This window comes from Erinaceus europaeus, chromosome 17, assembly GCF_950295315.1.
Source record: "Erinaceus europaeus chromosome 17, mEriEur2.1, whole genome shotgun sequence".
Classification (NCBI taxonomy): domain Eukaryota; kingdom Metazoa; phylum Chordata; class Mammalia; order Eulipotyphla; family Erinaceidae; genus Erinaceus; species Erinaceus europaeus.
The window spans coordinates 16,087,924-16,106,574 of NC_080178.1; the positions used below are offsets into that span (position 1 = coordinate 16,087,924).

General features: G+C 40.3%; 1 protein-coding gene across 24 annotated transcripts in view; it reads left to right on the forward strand.

Moving 5' to 3' along the window:
* The window catches only part of PHF21A (PHD finger protein 21A), a 232,021-nt gene that overhangs the window by 163,889 nt on the left and 49,481 nt on the right, over positions 1 to 18,651 (forward strand). For all 24 annotated transcript variants that reach the window (XM_060176522.1, XM_060176518.1, XM_060176526.1 and 21 more), the window contains one exon: positions 14,583 to 14,786. In XM_060176522.1, coding sequence (XP_060032505.1) covers positions 14,583 to 14,786 — 204 coding nt within the window. The remainder of the gene's footprint in view (positions 1 to 14,582; positions 14,787 to 18,651) is intronic.

An 18,651-nucleotide genomic window follows, 5' to 3' on the forward strand; every position in this document is an offset into this window, starting at 1 on the left:
CTTTGCTTACTCTACGTTCCCTAGACGGCTCAGACAAGGTAGTTGTCATTTTTCTCACCTCAACAATGTAGCTGTTTTCTTCAGCTCTAGAGACAGCTATGGTTTTGTGGCAGAGAAGCTCATTCCAGTCCCTTCTTAGGTCAGTGTTAGGTGATGGAGAAAGGGTTAAACTTATCTGCAAGGTACTCTAAGCTGTTTTGAAAAAGTCAACACAAGCATGGAACATTTGATTACTAAAGTTTCCATTCTTGCAAGCCAGGAGATAGCATAATAAATGAAGCTTTGGACCCTCAAATATGAGATCCCAGGTTTGGTCCCTGGCATCTCATGTGCGAAAGTGATGTATGCTCTGGGTTCTCGCGCGTTAATATATATATTTCTTTCTTTCTTAAAGACTTTCAGTGATTTTGTTTTTTCACCCTTTATAGTTTTCGGTCACTGCTGTTTCTGTTATTTTACTATATTCTTTGTATACAATCATTGCTTGCTTATTTTTTTTTAAGATGTATTTATTTATGAGTGAGAGAGAGAGCCAGTGCATCACTCTGACACACGTGATGCCAGGACCCCATGCCTACAAGCCCACTTCTTCACTGTGCCACCACTAAGGCCCCTGATTATTTGCTTTCTATGCCTGTTACTCTTCCCACTGAAGTCACATCACACCTCAGCTTTGCAGAGGTGACAGTAAGAATTTTGATGAACTAGGAAGCCCTTGGATTTTTCTGGTTATCTGAAATACTTCATCTCTCCCTTTCTATTGTCAAAGTTTTTTCTAAGAACGTCTGATTCCTCTACTAGTAACTACAGTTCATTGAACATAATTACTACTGTCTAGGGTTTGAAAACTGTTAACTCTTGGGCATTAATCTAGCCAGCAAAGTAAGACCATTTCATTTTACTTACAGTGTTAAAAGCAGTCTTCCATTAATACTGGAAGACAGGGCACTCACTCCCCCTCCAGTTGACCTGAGCCCCCATTACTCCCTGTTACCTCATAGCCGGTCAGCTTCATCCATGTACATTACCTGCTTCACCGCTGTCCATAATTCTGTTCATGCCCTGCGTGAAATTGTTCTTTAATAGTTAGCTTCTTTGTAGTATGTCTGGGTCATTGATATGAGGATTCATTTTCCATATCCCATGTGCATAGAGGTGGGAAGTATAAAACAGAAGATCCATATTCTTGCCATTTAGAGACTTGTAGCATTTTTAAAGTTTTTTTAAACATTTTTTAATTTTTTAAATATTCTTTTTGTTGCCCTTTTTATTGTTGTAGTTATTGTTGTTGTTGTTACTGATGTCGTTGTTATTGGATAGGAGAGAGAGAAATGGAAAGAGGAGGGGAAGACAGGGAGACAGAGAGAAAGACAGACACCTGCAGACCTGCTTCACCGCTTGTGAAGCGACTCCCCTGCAGGTGGGGAGCCGGGGGCTCGAACCGGGATCATACGTCGGTTCTTGCACTTTGCACCACGTGCACTTAACTTGCTGCGCTGCTGCCCGACTTGTAGCATTTTTAAGCAGAACAAAACAGTGGAGACTGAGTGGAGATGCTGAGACAAAGACTGAGTAAATAATAAGTCGAGTTTAGTGAAAAATAAGAGACTCGAGTCCAGATTTCTTGGCTTTTTCTATTTATTTATGCTATACAGCATACTGTCTGCCTTTCATTCTCTAGAGACAGAATGGCAATGGATAGAGGTGTGTCTAGCTTAGATGTTTTTGTGACTTGTTATATTATGAAGCGGATGGATGTGAGGCCTACAAGTCCTTATTAGTAAGTAAATAATGTGGGGAGTGGAAAGTGAGGGGAGGGTAGAGGATATAGAATTTGGTATCAGGAACTAGTGTTGGAGATTGCAACTGGGGCTTCAGAACATCAGACATGAAAGGCTTTTGCATAACCATTATGCTACCTCTCTTACCCAGAAACTAAAATTAAAAAAAAAAAAGGAGTCGGGCGGTAGCGCAGCGGGTTAAGCGCACGTGGCACCAAGTGCAAGGACCGGCATAAGGATCCCGGTTTGAGCCCCGGCTCCCCACCTGCAGGGGAGTCACTTCAGAGGCGGTGAAGCAGGTCTGCAGGTGTCTATCTTTCTCTCCCCCTCTCTGTCTTCCTCTCTGTCCTATCCAACAACGACAACTTCAGTAACAATAACAATAATAACTACAACAATAAAAAACAAGGGCAACAAAAAGGAAAATAAGTAAATATAAAAAAATTTTTTTTAAAAAAAACTAAAAAATGTTGTTAGTAAAAGAGATAACCAGAACATCACTGTAGCATATTGGTAGTACAGACTGTCACACTTGCAAATATTAGGATCTACCTCTGCATCACCTCTCAGGCAACAGAAAATAGAAATATTAAGTCCAGCTGTATGCCTGACTTAGAACCTACTCAGATGCTCAGAACTCAGTGTTCCATCTGGCAGGTGCTACTTGATACTATTACTGTTGTTTTCATCACGATCACTGAAGAATCCATCCGATGCTACATTATTATTACACCGTCTCTAAAAATCAGGGGTAGCCAGGGAGGTATCTTAGCAGTGGAGCGCAGGACCCTAAGCATGTAGCTCATGGTTCAGTTCCCAGCACCTTATGTGCCAGAGCTCTTGCTTTTGTCTATCCTGCTCTCTCTTCTTCTTTGTTGCTAATGAAATAAATAAGTTTTATAAAATTATCACATCAGTAGAAAACATGAAGGAACTTTAAGTGTATATTTCTTGTATATTCCCCCAAGTGATAACCAATCTCTTGAAGAAAAGAGAAAAAAGGGAATCGGGTGGTAGTGCAGCAAGTTAAGCGCACATGGCACAAAACGCGAGGACCGGTGTAAGGATCCCGGTTCAAGCCCCTGACTCCCCACCTGCAGGGGAGTCGCTTAACAAGCGGTGAAGCAGGTCTGCAGGTGTCTATCTTTCTCTCCCCCTCTCTGTCTTCCCCTCCTCTCTCCATTTCTCTCGAACCTATCCAACAACAATGACATCAATAATAACTACAACAATAAAACAACAAGGGCAACAAAAGGGAATAAATAATAAATAAATATTTTTTTAAAAAAGATACAGAAGAAAAAAAGATAAAGAGATAGAAAGTACAGTCTATGGCCATACCACCTTGAGCACACCAGCTCTCAGAAGCTAAGTAAGGTCAGGCCTGGATGGGAGAAAGTACAAAGAGGGGGCAAGGTGGTGGCACACTGAGTTGAGCGCACACATTACAATGTGCAAGGACCCAGATTCAAGCCCCTAGCCCTCCTGCAGTGGGGAAGCTTCATGAATGGTGAGGCAAGGGAGGGAGAGAGAGTAAGAGAGAGAAAGGAAGAGAGAGACCACAGCAACAAAGCTTCCTTCAGTGCAGTGGGGTCTGGGTTCAGACCTCGGTCACACACATGACGAAGCAGCACATTGTCCAGGTGAGCTGCTTGTCAGCTATGAGAGCCGGTCTGCAAAGTCTGCTTATTATACGAGTCTAACTCTAAGACATTCTGAAAAAATCAAAATTATGGGGGGCCAGGCGGTGGCACACTTGGTTAAGTGTTCACATTACAGTGCACAAGGACCCAGGTTCAAGCCCCAGGTCCCCCACCTGCAGGGGGAAAGCTTCACAAGTGGTGAAGCAGGGCTTGCAGGTGTCTCTCTGTCTCTCCTCTATCTCTGTCACCCCTCTCAATTTCTCTCTCTATCTGTCCTACCATAAATAAATAAAAATGTTTAAAAAGGGTGTCGGTAGTAGCTCAGTGGGTTAGGCACAGGTGACACAAAGCACAAGGACTAGTGTAAGGATCCTAGTTCAAGCCCCTGGCTCCTCTCTCCCCCAGCTGGGGAGTCACCTCACAAGCAGTGAAGCAGGTCTGCAGGTGTCTGTCTTTCTCTCCCCCTCTCTGTCTTCCCCTCCTCTCTCCATTTCTCTCTGTCCTATCCGACAACAGCGACATCAGTAACAACAACAAAACAACAAGGGCAACAAAAGGGAATAAATAAATATTTTTTAAATTTTTTTTAATATTTATTTTATTTATTTATTCCCTTTTGTTGCCCTTGTTGTTAAAAATGTTTTTAAAAAATCAAAATTATGGAAATGGTTGCCCAGGTTTTGTGAGACAGGAGGGATGAGACAACAGAGTGCTGAGGATTTATTGAGTAGTGAAACTATGCCATATGATCCTACAGAGGTAGACAGATGTCATTATATGTCTGAAGAAACATATAGAATGAACCACAATGAAAATGAAGGACTTTGGGTGATAATAGTGTGTCATTGCTGGGGATGTGCTGGGGAGGCTGTGGATAAAGGAGTACAGAGAGAATTTTCTGTAGTTTCTACTCAGTTTTACTGTGAACTTAAAACTGCTCTAAATCAATTCTATTTAAAAAAAAATCAGAGAACTGAAGTATGCTCACTATAGTGTCCTCTTTTCCAACCCAGCATTTCAGTGGGGTGTAGAAACTGGAGCTAACAGAAAAGATCAACTCTTTTAGTAGTAAGAAGTATGCTAAAAGAAGATTTAAAAAAATTTTACTGTAGCCATTTCACTTTTTCTAATACTCAGAGTGTACATGTGTGTTTGTCAAGACTTTTTTTTTTTAAAGAATTTATTTATTTATTCATGAGAAAGATAGGAGGAGAGAAAGAACCAGACACCATTCTGGTACATGTGCTGCCGGGGATCAAACTCAGGACCTCAATGGTTGAGAATCTGATGCTTTATCCACTGTGCCACCTCCCGGACTACTGTCAAGACTTTCAATACTCATCTTGTGGATTGGATTTGGTGACTTTCATAGTGAAAAAAAGGCTTTTATTTCTATTTAGGTCTTATTAGAATACTTAAATTTTTTTAAATTTTATTTATTTCTTTTCCCTTTTGTTGCCCTTGTTGTCTTTTTATTGTTGTTGTAGTTATTATTGTTGTTGTTATTGATGTGGTTGTTATTGGATAGGACAGAGAGAAATGGAGAGAGGAGGGGAAGACAGAGGGGGGAGAGAAAGACACCTGCAGACCTGCTTCACCACCTGTGAAGCGACTCCCCTGCAGGTGGGGAGCCGGGGGCTGGAACCCAGATCCTTACGCCGGTCCTTGAGCTTTGCGCCACCTGCGCTTAACCCACTGCGCTACCACCCGACTCCCTAGAATACTTAAATTTTTAACCAAATGACTTTTATTCATTAAGAGACTAGTCATGCTTTTCCTCTCTATACTGAACGTTTCTGTCTCTGTAATAAAATTACAAGTGCTGGTAGTTTAAAACAAGCAAACATGCTCTAAAACTCTGAAAGATGAGTCCAGGTCTCTTCTATCTCTGAGACAAAAGCCTCAGAGTAAATACAGAGTAGGGCACTCACCCTGTGTCGCGTGGCTTGGGAGATCCAGTTCCTTAAGGTGACCGTCCCTCATCTCGGCAGCCTGTGTAGGTTGATGAAGTTGTGTCTTCTCTGCTGTTTTATGTGCTATCTTGTCAGAGAGTAAATTTGTGATACTTCCTTTATATTTCTCCACGTGATTGTAACCAGACCTTGGTGATAAGCTATTGAAATAGTGGCTACTTGTGATGTTTAGCTTTTTTCTTTTCTGTCTGTGTGTTTATGCTATCCCAGTGGATGCTGGCAGTTACGTGTTTAGACATCAGCGGTGTGTTACTCAAGGGGAAGTATTTTGTTAAGATACTTCCCAGTTCCAATTGTGTATTTAGTGATCTATAGTACTTTTGCATAAATGTAACAAAAATAGACATTTCATCAAAGAATATTTTCATCCTGGTATGTCCTGCCTGACACAGTATCTTGTTTTAATACTGTTGTCTCCTTCACTCCTTTAAAAAAAAAAAATAGGAGGATGGCTAACAGTATCCTTACTTCTGGAAATGATTAATCCCTCTAAGTATAGAAGTTGGTTAAATCTGTTTTGTTTACCTACCTCTTCCAGCATCAGACTGTACCTTGCATTTATATGAAAAGACTTCCTAAGTTATCTCAAATTGTACCTGGGGCTTGGAGTAGGCAGAATAATCTATTTCCTCCGAACAGTATTCCTTAAAATGGTAGCAGGTTTTGGTTTTTGTTCCCTGCTTTCCCTTCCCCCCATGTGAGGCGCATTACTGTGCTTAAATTGTATTTTCATATCCAGCTTGTCAGGAACAGCTACTGTGCAGCCATCTCCAATCACAATTCTTTTGTGAGGGAAACCACAGCAGCTTTAGGGCAGAGCAGGGAGAGAATTTCTGTAGTAGGCGGGGCAGCTGTGACCTTAACAAGGCCGTGCTGCCTTTTAAGTTGTGGGGTACAGCCATAGAATGATGAGTGGCAGTCTGGTGGTGTGTGCACTTCTGTGACAGTTAGAGAGAGCCATGGGTTTTACCGGTCTAGAGATTAATGTACCACTTAATAGCCTCTGTGTCACATCTCATGTGGTACGAACACAATGATTCAAGCCCCCTTTTTAAAATAGTAGCAAACAGCTAAATTGTGCAGATTAAAGATGGTTCTTATAATTCTCTTTCTTCTATACCATTACTGTATTTAGGGACTTCGCTGTGGCAGGTTGCACTTGCACTGGGCATGTATTTTATACATTCAGAATTTGGCCCTGGCACCTTACTTACCAGGCTATAAGAAATCTGAGCTGGGACTAGGGAGACAGTATAATGGTTCTGCAAATGACTGTGTTGCCTGAAACTCCAGATCCCAGGTTCTATCTCCAGCACCACCATAGACCAGCCTGCACAGTGCTCTGATTTAAGAAGATTAAAAATTCAAATAAATTGATTTGATGTAATACAAGAGAAAAGAAAAAGAAGTCTGAGCTGTACCTCACTTTCCACACAGGGAAATATTCTTTAATGTGTTTTCATATGTGTGTGTGTGTGTGTGTGTGTGTGTGTGTGTGTGTGTCAGATAGCACTCCCATTTCTTAATCCAGTACCCCTTTTTTTGTATTCTCATTTTAAAAAATAGTTTGGACTAGTATAAAAATGTTGAGTAGATGCTAGAAATCAAGTGATTAAGGTATGATTGACATTGGAAATAAAAGCCACATTTAATTAGTTCTCGCTCTGAGTTAAAAATTCATACTAGACAAATTGTGTTATTCATTGGTTATCCTTTATTTTCATATTGCCTTTGACACTTCCTAAGCACCACCCACCCAAATGTTAAGGAGTGCACTCTCTGCTCAGTGTTTTTCTAAAGCAAGCGGGACTGTATAGGTTAGTACTTCAAAGAAGCCTAGAGAGAACTTACATACAAGTTGACTAGATTCTGATTTAGATTTCAGGGGCCTCTCTCTATCTTTCCCTCCTTCCCTCCCTCCCTGCCACCAGATTTCATCTGGAACTTGGTGCCTGCAGAATGACTTCACCACTTCTAATGGCCATACCTATTTTTTCCCTTCCTTCCTTCCTTCCTTCCTTCCTTCCTTCCTTCCTTCCTTCCTTCCTTCCTTTCTTTCCTTTTTTTTTTTTAATCATAGACAGAAAGAAATAGGGAGAGAGGAAAGGAAACACCTGTGGTATTGCTCCACAGCTCCTAGAGCTTCCCCTCTGCAGCTGGGGGTCAGGGACAGTCGCACCACCAGCAGCCTCATCGTGGGTCTCTGATTATAGAGACACAGCTACTGTCCCTAGCATGCAGTGTTCTTTTTCTAGTCTGTATATTATTTTGCACTGGTCTTTGAGTGTGCTACATATTGGAGAACTCTAGTTAACAAGAGTCACATCTCTCTTGAGGACAACTACACTCTTTCTAGCTTTATGCATATTAGCAGCAGTCTCCAGATACTTAGAATGATCCCTAAATTTGGGTAAAGTTTGACTATAGTTGCCTTAGCAGTCTTTTGTAGTCATGCAAAAGTTGAGTTGAGTGCCTGCAGGAGTTGAAGGTAGAGTTTGAGTTTACCTATTAGAGCAAGAATGAAGTCGAAAAAAAAAAAAAGTAAACTGCATTTCAATCAGGCTAGCAAATAAAGGATCTAATTCTTTATATAAATCCCATTGCTATGAATAAAAGGTCTAATCTGTAGAGATGGGATGTAAAACTCACTGGGGTGTGTGTGTGTGTGTGTGTGTGTTTTGAAGGAAGAGTAGGCCCCAAAAAGTATTTTTTAATTAAAAAAGTAAGCCAAAGTCTAATCACTTCCATGACATATGCATTCTTCACCATCTGTTAACCATCCATGTAGAGAATTTTGGACTTCTGATAAATAAAATAAAGAAAATTCTGATAATTCAAACAGCTGCTATTCTTTAATTCATTCATTTTATACCATACAAATTTCATGATACCTTCCTTGTAAGACTCTAAGAGAATTATTTACATTCCCAGTTCCATGGCCAAATGACATAGATAGTGGACTGTGTAAAATGAGATTGTGGGTACTGCTTCTGTCAGAGAGGTATTATTTTCAAAGGACATACCCCCTTTTAAAAGGTTTTGAAATGTAAGAAGCTAATTTTTCTACTTGTATCCCCAAAACAACACTGGAGAATTTGTGGAAAAGCAGTTCTAGAGCCTTACAAAATGAATAAAGATGCACTCATTTTAATTTATTTAATATTTATTTTTATTAATGGTTTACAACGTCAGAAGATTACAAGAGTATAGCTTCACACCACACCAACTACCAAAATTCTGTGCTTCTCCCCAATATGCTTTTTTTTAGCTAGTATATTTTTATAGCTGCTGCTGCTACCAGGACTCCTCCTCTTCTGTAAGAACTCTGTTCTGTGTGCTTCCCTGGAACATTCCCTCTAATATCTTCAGAGTATATTCTTTCATTGACTTTGATTTATTGCTTTAGAATGAAGTTTATTTTGAGTATACTATGACGCTCAAATGTTGGAACCTTCACTTAATTTTCCATTGTCTTTAAGAAGCACATCCCCGCTTACTGTGGATTGTAATTTTGCCATTAATGTTATGCCAGTAACACAGACCCTATTCTTTATAGAATAATTATGTGGCAGCATTCTGGAGACTGGCATATCTCTCTCCTGTGCCTTTTGTTTTGGCAAATATCAGGGATATTTGTAAATGCAGTGTTTAAATTTGAATCAGACAGTAGAAAAGGTTTTTTTTCTTCTCATTGATTCAATTCAGACCATCAACAAAGGTAAATAGCTGCACCTTATTTTTTCCACAAGTAAAATGTTAGTATCTTTGGTTTAATTTTGTGTACTGGATGAGTCTGAAAACTGGGGGGAGGGGAGATTTGCTCACTGCATTTTTGATGTGAAATTAGGTAAGATTTGTTTGTGATTTTTGGATTTGTGAAAACTATCGAACTCCAGTATGAAGGGTTAAACAAGAATAGGAAAGCTATCAGGGGAGGGGGTGGGATACGGAGTTCTGGTTGTGGGAACTGTGTGGAGTTGTACCCTTCTTATCCTGTGGTTTTTGTCAGTGTTTCCTTTTTATAAATAAAAAATTTTTTTAAACTTATTTGCTTATATATTTTATTGCCACCAGAGTTATATCACTGGAGCTTGGTACTACCGCACCTAGCAGCCGTTTTTCCTTTTTTTGTTGTCTTCTTTCTTCTCTTTTCTTTTCCTTTCTTTTCTTTCCTTTTCTTTGTTATTACTAATAGAAAGGACAGAGAGAAATTGAGGGGGAAGGGAAGATGGATGGATGGATGCAGACATACTTCGCCATTTGTGAAACTTCACCCCTGAAGGTAGGGAGCAGAGTTCAAACCCCAGTCCTCGCACATGATAATATGTACTTAACCAGGTGCACCACCACCCGCCCCCTGAAGGGAACTTATTATTTTTAATATAACTTCTTTATTATATTTATTATTATAATACTTTATTGGGGGATTAATGGCTTATTGTTGACAGTAAAATACAATAGTTTGTACATGTATAAAATTTCCGTTTTCCACATAACAATTCAACCCCCACTAGGTCCTCCTCTGCTATCATGTTCCAGGACCTGAACTCCCTCCACCCCCAAAGGGAACTTACATTTTCATATTATTTGGTTGCTTTATTGTAAGAGGGAAGATGGACTTTCTCTCCTTCTTTCTTTTTTATTTTTTTTTTTTCCTCCACCAGGGGCTGGGGCTTGCTGGGGCTTTGTACTTGTGGGATTCCATGACTCCTGGCAGACTTTTTATTTCCCCCAGCTACACATAGCGTGAGAGACAGAGAGGGGAAGGAGCCAAAAAAAGGAAATATGCCACAGCACTACTCAGCCAATCTTGAAGCCTCCCCTTGTCTGTTGTGCTCCCATTCAGTGGCCAGGGGTGTGAACCCTAGTCCTCCCCGGTGAGCTACCTTCCAGCCCTCAGGGAGGGTAAACTTTTTAAGGAATACTGTGTGAGAAGATGCTTGAGTTTTATCAACTCTTATAGTTAATGGAAAGCAGATATTGTGAGTGGAACACAAACAAGATGAATGAATGACCATGTGGAAAAGCCAAGACTTAAAGCACTGATGTAAAGTTACAGAGGGATCATTTTTCCTTGAATCATACCCATAACCTTCCATATTTTTATTTGGGCTCTGTTCTATTGCCTTGTGAATACCTCGGCAATATTGCTGAATGTCACAATATTGATCACCGCGACTACTTGTCTCAAAAACTGTGACTTGCAGCATCATAGGCTCTGTGAACTCTTCTGCCTGAACAAGCCCTGATGAAACCTAGCGATGCGAATGTCAAGGGAATCTGAAGCTTGGAAGTCACACGCCGGGTTTATGAAGCAGCTCTTGACAGATGGGCTGAAGGGGGCGGGTACCAGCCATTCTGGATGCCTGGCACATTAGCCTATTGTTTGTACAAAATATATTAAGGAAAGAAGATAAGTTATTAACTTTTTCCCTCTGCTTTCTGCATTCATTCTTTCCAGCTTTCCCTTTTATTATCTCCTTCCCTTTTTTCCACCCCTTTAAATTCTCATTAACTTATTAGTAAATGATGAATCGCTAGTTTATGAGCCTTATTCTTTTCTCAAAGCTCCAGGATATTGTTTCAAGATAATTAGTATGTTTAAAGGTCTCCTTTATATATGAACAACATAGAAATATCAAAGTGTTTATGCCAGTATGACCTTCGTTAATAACCAACAGAAGTCACAGTTTCTTTGTTTAAAATACACAAAAGTATATTCCCGTGCGCTTGAGCTTGACACCACAGCTAAGACTTATGGAATATTATAGCCTATTCTCTCCCTGCCTCCCAGAACAGGTACTGACCCCGATCAGGGTCCTTCTGGAGTTAACGTGTTGTGTTTGCCAAAGCCACAAGACCGCACTGCAAAAGACTGGGTTGTGGAACATAGAAAAGGCAACTTTACTCTGGTTTTCAAAATGCAGTGCCAGATACATGAGCGACAGAAATCATCAGCACTTCTTCCCCCGAACGTGATTTACAGAAATTCTCAGACACATACACTTGGTATTCCCCTGTTCTGGTGGGCACAGCGAGAAGTTCAGTGCGGTGTGTTTTTGAGTTTCTAAACTGTACTCTAAAATAAACTAGAGCTTTCTTTCCGTGACCCCCCCCCAACCCACCGCATCTCATCTGATCTGGGTCCAGTCTGCACAGCTCTCTCCTTCTTCCTCCTTTACTTTTTTCCTTGCAAGGACTGACATTGTAAGTTTCCAAGTATTTTGATGGAGCTCCCCCCACCCCATCTCCCACTGTCACCCCCTCAGGTTCCTTGGGCTTTGTTTCAGGCCCTGGGGGAGGAACAGTTGTGAATGCAACGTGACTCACCAACTCCCACTTTCCTGATTCTGCCTCTGATTGGTCGTCACCTTGCTTCAGCCATATGGCTGCAGAGTACTCTAGCCTGCGTCCCTTTCTGGGTCTTTCCCCTACTGTTCCCTTCTGTTGTACATAGCACTGGGAGTGGGTTCAGGGCTTTGTCTCTCTAGCTTCTAGTTACCTCAGTTAGGCAGTAAATAGGAGAACACATTGATTCCGAAGGATGGCTGTAGAGGAGAAAAACATCCTTGCCTTTTGTGTCTGGTATAGTAATTATTTAGTTTCCTGCACCGTTTGTTGTTGAAAGTTTGTTTTTGATAGGTGTCATATATGTGTTGTATTATTTCCTCCTGGTTTCTCTCCCCTAATTTAAGCTGGGTTTTTATGTTAAGGTTCTTGGAGTCCATTTCTCTTGACTGCTATGGCTGACACTTTAGCAAGTTTATTACTGTGTTCAATTAGTGTTGATTAATGTTGTGGGGAGGGAGGTTGAAAGCAACTCTAAATGATTATTTTATTGTTAAATGTCTAAATGTTCTGGAAGCCACCAAGTAATAAAAGCTATACGACACTCAAAAGCATCCATAGAACCACTATATATTATTACTTCCCATCCTCCTAAACTATATCAGTTCAATTACTCCGCCTTTAAACTTCAGAAATAGAATTCTGAAGACTTGAAAGTTAATTTTTATAAGCAAAAAAACAATAATTGTTGTCTACAAAGAAACAATAATAAAAAAATAGTTTTCTCAAGAATGTACCTTATAGCAACTTAAAGTTTTTAAAATTCCATTTTGTAAATATTTTAATATTCAGATATGTTCAGCAAATTGCCTACAGATTTGGATTCTCTCGTGAATATGTACAATGAAGTTGGTTAAAATCAGAAATGTGAAAAATCAACCTGGTCCCGTGGTCTCACTTAACCCTTTATTTAAAGCTCTTCATTCACTTTTTTTTTATTCATTCATAATTTATACTAGAAAGTAGCCATCTGTCTTTATCAAAAATAACTAAGCTCAGCTGGTGAATTCACCTGAATGTGTATGTGTAAGCAGAGTGCTCGATTATCCTTTCTTCCAGCCTCTAGGGCAGGAGTGTGAGAAGCTCTGTCTGGCCCCTGTGGTGATCATGTATTCTCTGAGCCCTTTGCTAGCCTTTCAGCCCATCACATTCGCACAAAGAGAATAAAAACATGTTTAGTACTAAGGCACATAACTCTAGGAGCAGATTATAGTTATGAGCAAAAATAAATTCTTGCCTTCATGGAGCTTAACATCCTGTAGAAATATATATTTATAGTAATGATGACATCCAAATGTAGATTTTGTTGGGGGGGGTCAGGAAAAAAAATCAATGGACATTCACTGAAATCTTTTCATCCCAGATAACCAAGTTGCTCCTCAGCCTGCACAGATGTATCATCCACACTACTCAAGAGTTACACATTCCAGCAGTTCAGAATGTCTGTTGTTTAATTGCATATGACTGAGATCAAGACTTCTTTGTTTAAAAGTCTGTCAGGTGTTGAAAACTCAGACAGATTCATGATACTTGTTTTATTAGCAAAAAGGCTTTTTTTTTTTTTAGATTTTATGTATTTATTAATGAGAAAGATAGGAAGAGAAGAGAAAGAACCAGACATCACTCTGGTGCATGTGCTGCCAGGGATAGAACTCAGGACCTCATGCTTGACAGTCCAATGCCTTATCCACTGCGCCATCTCCCAGACCACAGCAAAAAGTTTTACAGCAGTTTCTGTGTTACCACATACAAGAGAAAAATGACCAACAATGTACCAGCCACAGTTCTTTCTGAGTACTTTACCTCTGGCATCTCTTTTAATGCTTTTAGGAACCCTGAGGATTTTGTTAATGAGTTCATTTTATAGGACAGGAAATTAAGGATAGTAGGTTAAGTAAGGTAGCCAAAGCCATATAGCTGGTTAGTGGCAAAACCAACCTAGAATTAAAGCAATGTGTTTCCATAGTTAGTAGCTGCACTTCCAGCCCTTGGACCAAGCTCTTAGTAGCAAAAAAGCAGAGCTCTGCTCTGTGATTTCTGTTAGCTTTCCTTCTCCTCTATATTCCTCAATTTCCCTTTATATACATATAAAACATTTCTTGGGGGCCAGGTGATGGCACACCTGGTTAAGCGCACACATTACAGTGCACAAGGACCCAGGTTCAAGTCCTTAGTCCCCACCTGCAGAGAGAAAGTTTCATAAGTGGTAAAACAGGGCTGCAGGTGTCTCTCTGTCTCCTTCTCTGTTTCCCCTTCCTTCTCAACTTCTCTCAGTCTCTATCCAATGATAAATAAAATGTTATAAAAATTAAAAACAGGGAGTTGGTAAGTAGCACAGCAGGTTAAGCGCATGTGGTACAGATAGCAAAGATCAGCATAAGGATCTCAGTTCGAGCCCCCAGCTCCCCAACGGCAGGGGGGGAGGTCAGTTCACAAGAGGTGAAGCAGGTCTGCAGGTGTCTATCTTTCTCCCCCCCTGTTTGTCTCCCCTCCTCTCTCGATTTCTCTCTGCCCTATCCAACAACATCAATGGCAACAATAGCAATAACGACAACAACAAGGGCAACAAAATGGGGAAAAAATGGCCTCCAGGAGCAACGGATTTGTAGTGCGAACACCAAGCCCCAGCAATAACCCTGGAGGCAAAAAAAAAAAAATTAAAAACAAACATTTCTTAATGCCATCTCTCTCCTACTGTATTGAATCTGTAAAGTTTATGTGTAATAAGTTTTGGATTAAGCTAGTGACAGAAAACAGATCAGAGTACTCCACATTTCTATACAGACAATCAAGCAATATTCTGATAGATTTCTTTGTTTTTGTCTTCATTTGTGTAGAAAAGAGTAGTTGAACAGCTACGGAAGAACCTGATAGTCAAGCAAGAACAACCAGACAAGTTCCAAATACAGCCATTGCCACAATCTGAAAACAAACTACAAACAGCACAGCAGCAGCCACTGCAGCAGCTTCAGCAACAACAGCAGTACCACCACCACCACGCCCAGTCAGCGGCACCCTCTCCCAACCTGACCGCGTCACAGGTAAAGTGCAAGCAGATGGGTCGCTGTGGGCTTCACGCTGTAGACTGAGTCGTTGGCCGTGTAGAGCTGGGTCCTGTTTCAGACTCTACAAACTCAGTGAATACTAAACAAAGGTTATTTTCATTACTGCTCTTTACTCTGATTGGGATACAAATCACTCTAAATTCACTGGCAGCAAGAAATAAGAATACTAAGAAGCATGAGAGTCAGGCAGTAGCGCAGTGGGTTAAGCACACAGTGGGACGAAGCAAAAGGACCAGCGTGAGAATCTTAAAAGAATACTAAGAAACAAAAGTTAAATTATTTTGTACCATAGCCTAGGAGGTACAGTGACTACAGCACTGGGTTTCAAAGCATGGGATCCTGACTTTGACCCCCAGCTTTGGATTTATCAGAGTGACCCTCTGTCTGTTTCTGTCTTTGACTCCATCTCTCTTTCTTTCACTAATAGATAAGCTGAAAATAAAATAAAAATAACTATTTCCTACCTGTCCAAAGAAGGGCAAAGGTAGTCAATAACAAGAGTCACTTCTGAATTAGAACATAATTAAAGTATTTTTATTTGGGTTTTTTGTTGTTGTTTTGGTGTGTGTGTGTGTGTGTGTGTGTGTGTGTGTGTGTGTGCAGGGCCTAGTGTGTGCATGATTTTACTGCTCTGGCCACATTTTCATTCAGATAGTAAAACAAAAAGAGTGGTTCTCTTGTGCTTCCAGAGAGTGAATCTGAGCTGTATGCATCGCAAAGCAACAGCCCTAAGCAGTGATATAGCTACAGAATTAAAATATTTCTTTAGGTGTTTATTTGTACTTTATTTCTTGCACTAGGGCTTTACTCCTGCATGATACCACTGCTCCTTTTCTTTCTCTGTTTTTAATTAATTAATGTATTTGATAAGTCAGAGAAATTGAGAAGGGATGGAGAAATGAAGAGGGAGAGAGACACCCACCTGTAGTGCAGGTTCATGAATAGTGAAGCTTCCCCCCTGCACTGGGAACTGGGGCTTGAACCTGGGTCCTTGCACATTGTAAGCGATGCATTCAGCCAGGTGTGTCACCACCCAGCCCCTATCTCTATTTTTTAGAGAACTGAAAAAAGGCATAATAAGATTAAGTAATTACTTTAGATAATATAAGTAATATGTGGCAGAGCCAAGATTTGAACCAAGATGTTCTCACTAAAAAATAAAAATGAAAAAAAAAATCACTCTTCTTCAAATGATGCCAGACAGTACCAAAAATGGGAATAGTAACATTGTATAAAATGCCATAGAAGGAAAAAGGAAAGATCCCTGTTATAAAAAAAAAAAAGATAGCTAGAGCAACCTACATAGTTCTAAACCTGACTTCCCTAAGGTCTATTTGGAAATTAGTCATTCAGACTGACTTCCAAAATCCTTTAACCAAATTGTTTTTTTCCTTCAGAATGATTGTTCACTTATCAGATTACTTTTAAGCAGAGTTAGATTATTCTCATTCTAAAGAACAGCTTGATCAGAGAATGTTTCACATAGAAGGAATGTAGGAGAACTCATTGTTTTCTTGTTAAGAGTTTCTTTATTAACCCACGGAAAGTTTTTGTCCAGATCACACATCAGAGAAAAATACTTATGCAATTCTCACTGGAGCTAGTCCTCTCCCTGCTCATCTGAGTGCTGTCATGCTTTACAGCAGGGAAGTGGAGTGGCCTGTGCCCATCCACAAAACAGTACCGTGTAGCATCTCTTGTTGCCATAAGTTGATTTAGCGCAGCTTTTTGTGTTATTTGCTAAATTATATTGCTAAGATCAAAAGATTCTCTTGGTTTTTCTTCTTATCAGATAGTAAACGATCAACTCAGTACTTACTGATATTCTATGTGCTGGATTTCTGGTTTTAAAAGTGATAGTAGGGGGCCGGGTGATGGCGCACCTGGTTGAGTGCACATGTTACAATGCACAAGGACCTGGGTTCAAGCCCCCAGTCCCCACCTGCAAGGGGAAAGCTTCACAAGTGGTGAAGCAGGGCTGCAGGTGTGTCTCTGTCTCTCTCCCTCTCTATCACTCCCTTTCCTCTCAATTTCTGACTATCTCTATCCAATCAATAAAGATAATAAAAAAATAAATAAAATAAATTTAAAAAAAAAGTGATAGTAGTGGTTCCAGTCTACAGTCTGATCTAACGTGATAATTACTGTAATTGAGTTTCTACTATGAGGGAGTTGTCACAAGTGAGACACTTTTCTCTCTTCAAGAATTTAAATAATTTAGAGAGGGAGATGAAAACTGGTGATGATGATGAAGAAAGAGAGAAAAATATACTCATACAAAGATGTGAAAATAGCAGAGGACAGATGGCATTGGACCCGGACCTTGACAGCTGAGTGAGGTCAGTGATGAAGCAGAGGAAAAAGCATCACATGTGTGAAGAAGAGTAGAACAAAAGTAGGGAGTCGGGCTGTAGCGCAGTGGGTTAAGCGCACGTGGCGCAAAGCACAAGGACCGGCGTAAGGATCCCGGTTCGAGCCCCTGGCTCCCCACCTGCAGGGGAGTCGCTTCACAGGCGGTGAAGCAGGGCTGCAGGTGTCTATCTTTCTCTCCTCCTCTCTGGCTTCCCTTCTTCTCTCCATTTCTCTGTGTCCTATCCAACAATGACGACATCAATAATAACAGTAACTACAATAAAACAATAAGGGCAACAAAAGGGGATAAATAAATAAATATTTCTTTAAAAGTATGGAGTCAACAAAGTAAACACAAGAAGTATGCAAGTAATAAAACCAAATAGAAAACCAACCCTTATCCATGTAGGAGTTCTCTTTTCATTGTTTATACAACAGCAGCCTATTCAAAATAAAACTAAGACAATAATCTAAAGTGAATGTGAGATTAATTAAGTATAGTAGTAGTCCTTCTGACTTGATTTTCACACTAGATTCTTTCTCTTTTAAATCAAAACCTTATACTTTGTAGATAAATAATAATAACTTAGTGAAAAATTAAGTAAGAATGGTGCCTGGGCAGTGGTGCATCTGGTTAAGCACACATATTATCACACACAAGGACCTGAGTTTGAACTCCCATTCCCCACCTGCAGTGTGCTGGGGGAGGAGGACACACACACTTCATGAGAGGTACAGCAGGTCAGCGGGTGTCTATCTTTATCTCTTTCTTCCCCTCTCTCCCTCTCAATTTCTTTCTGTCCTATCCAATAAACAATGGAAGGAAAGAGAGAAAGAAAAAAAGGGGGGAACCAAAAAATTGGCACCTGGAGCAGTGGATTCATAGTGCTGGCATTGAGCCCCAGAAATAACCCTGGTGGCAGTTAAAAAAATAATAATTAAATAAGAACTTATAAAATAGCTCAGCTGGACTCACGTACTTTGCCACGTGCACTGCTGAGGTTCAAACCCAGCTCCCACTGCACTGGAAGAAACCTGAATACTCAGTAGAGTCACCCCCCTCTCTCTGTCTCTGTATTTCTATTTGAAAAGTCCCAGAGCTGTGGAGCTTTCTCTCTGGTAACAACAGAAGATTAAAGGAATTTTGCTCCTAGGACTTCTTTTCCAACTTCATGTTACTTTATGGAGCTTGCTATGCTATCTGTATTAACTTCTAGTTCATGAAGTTTGGGTTTTGTCAGAATTAAAGAAAACTCCTTGATAAAATTGCGTCAACTGCCTTTTAAGAAATGTTTTATAACAGAGAGACAGAGACCAACCCCAGAGCATCACTCGGCTAGTTGATGTGTTGTGGAGACCAAGCCCAGCAGCTGAACAGAACCTCCACCTTTCCTGATCCCAGCTCAGTTTTTTTTTTTTTGAAGAACAATGCCTAACCAAGTACTAATCACTCAAAAATAATTTTCTTTATTGTTTGATACCTTTCTTC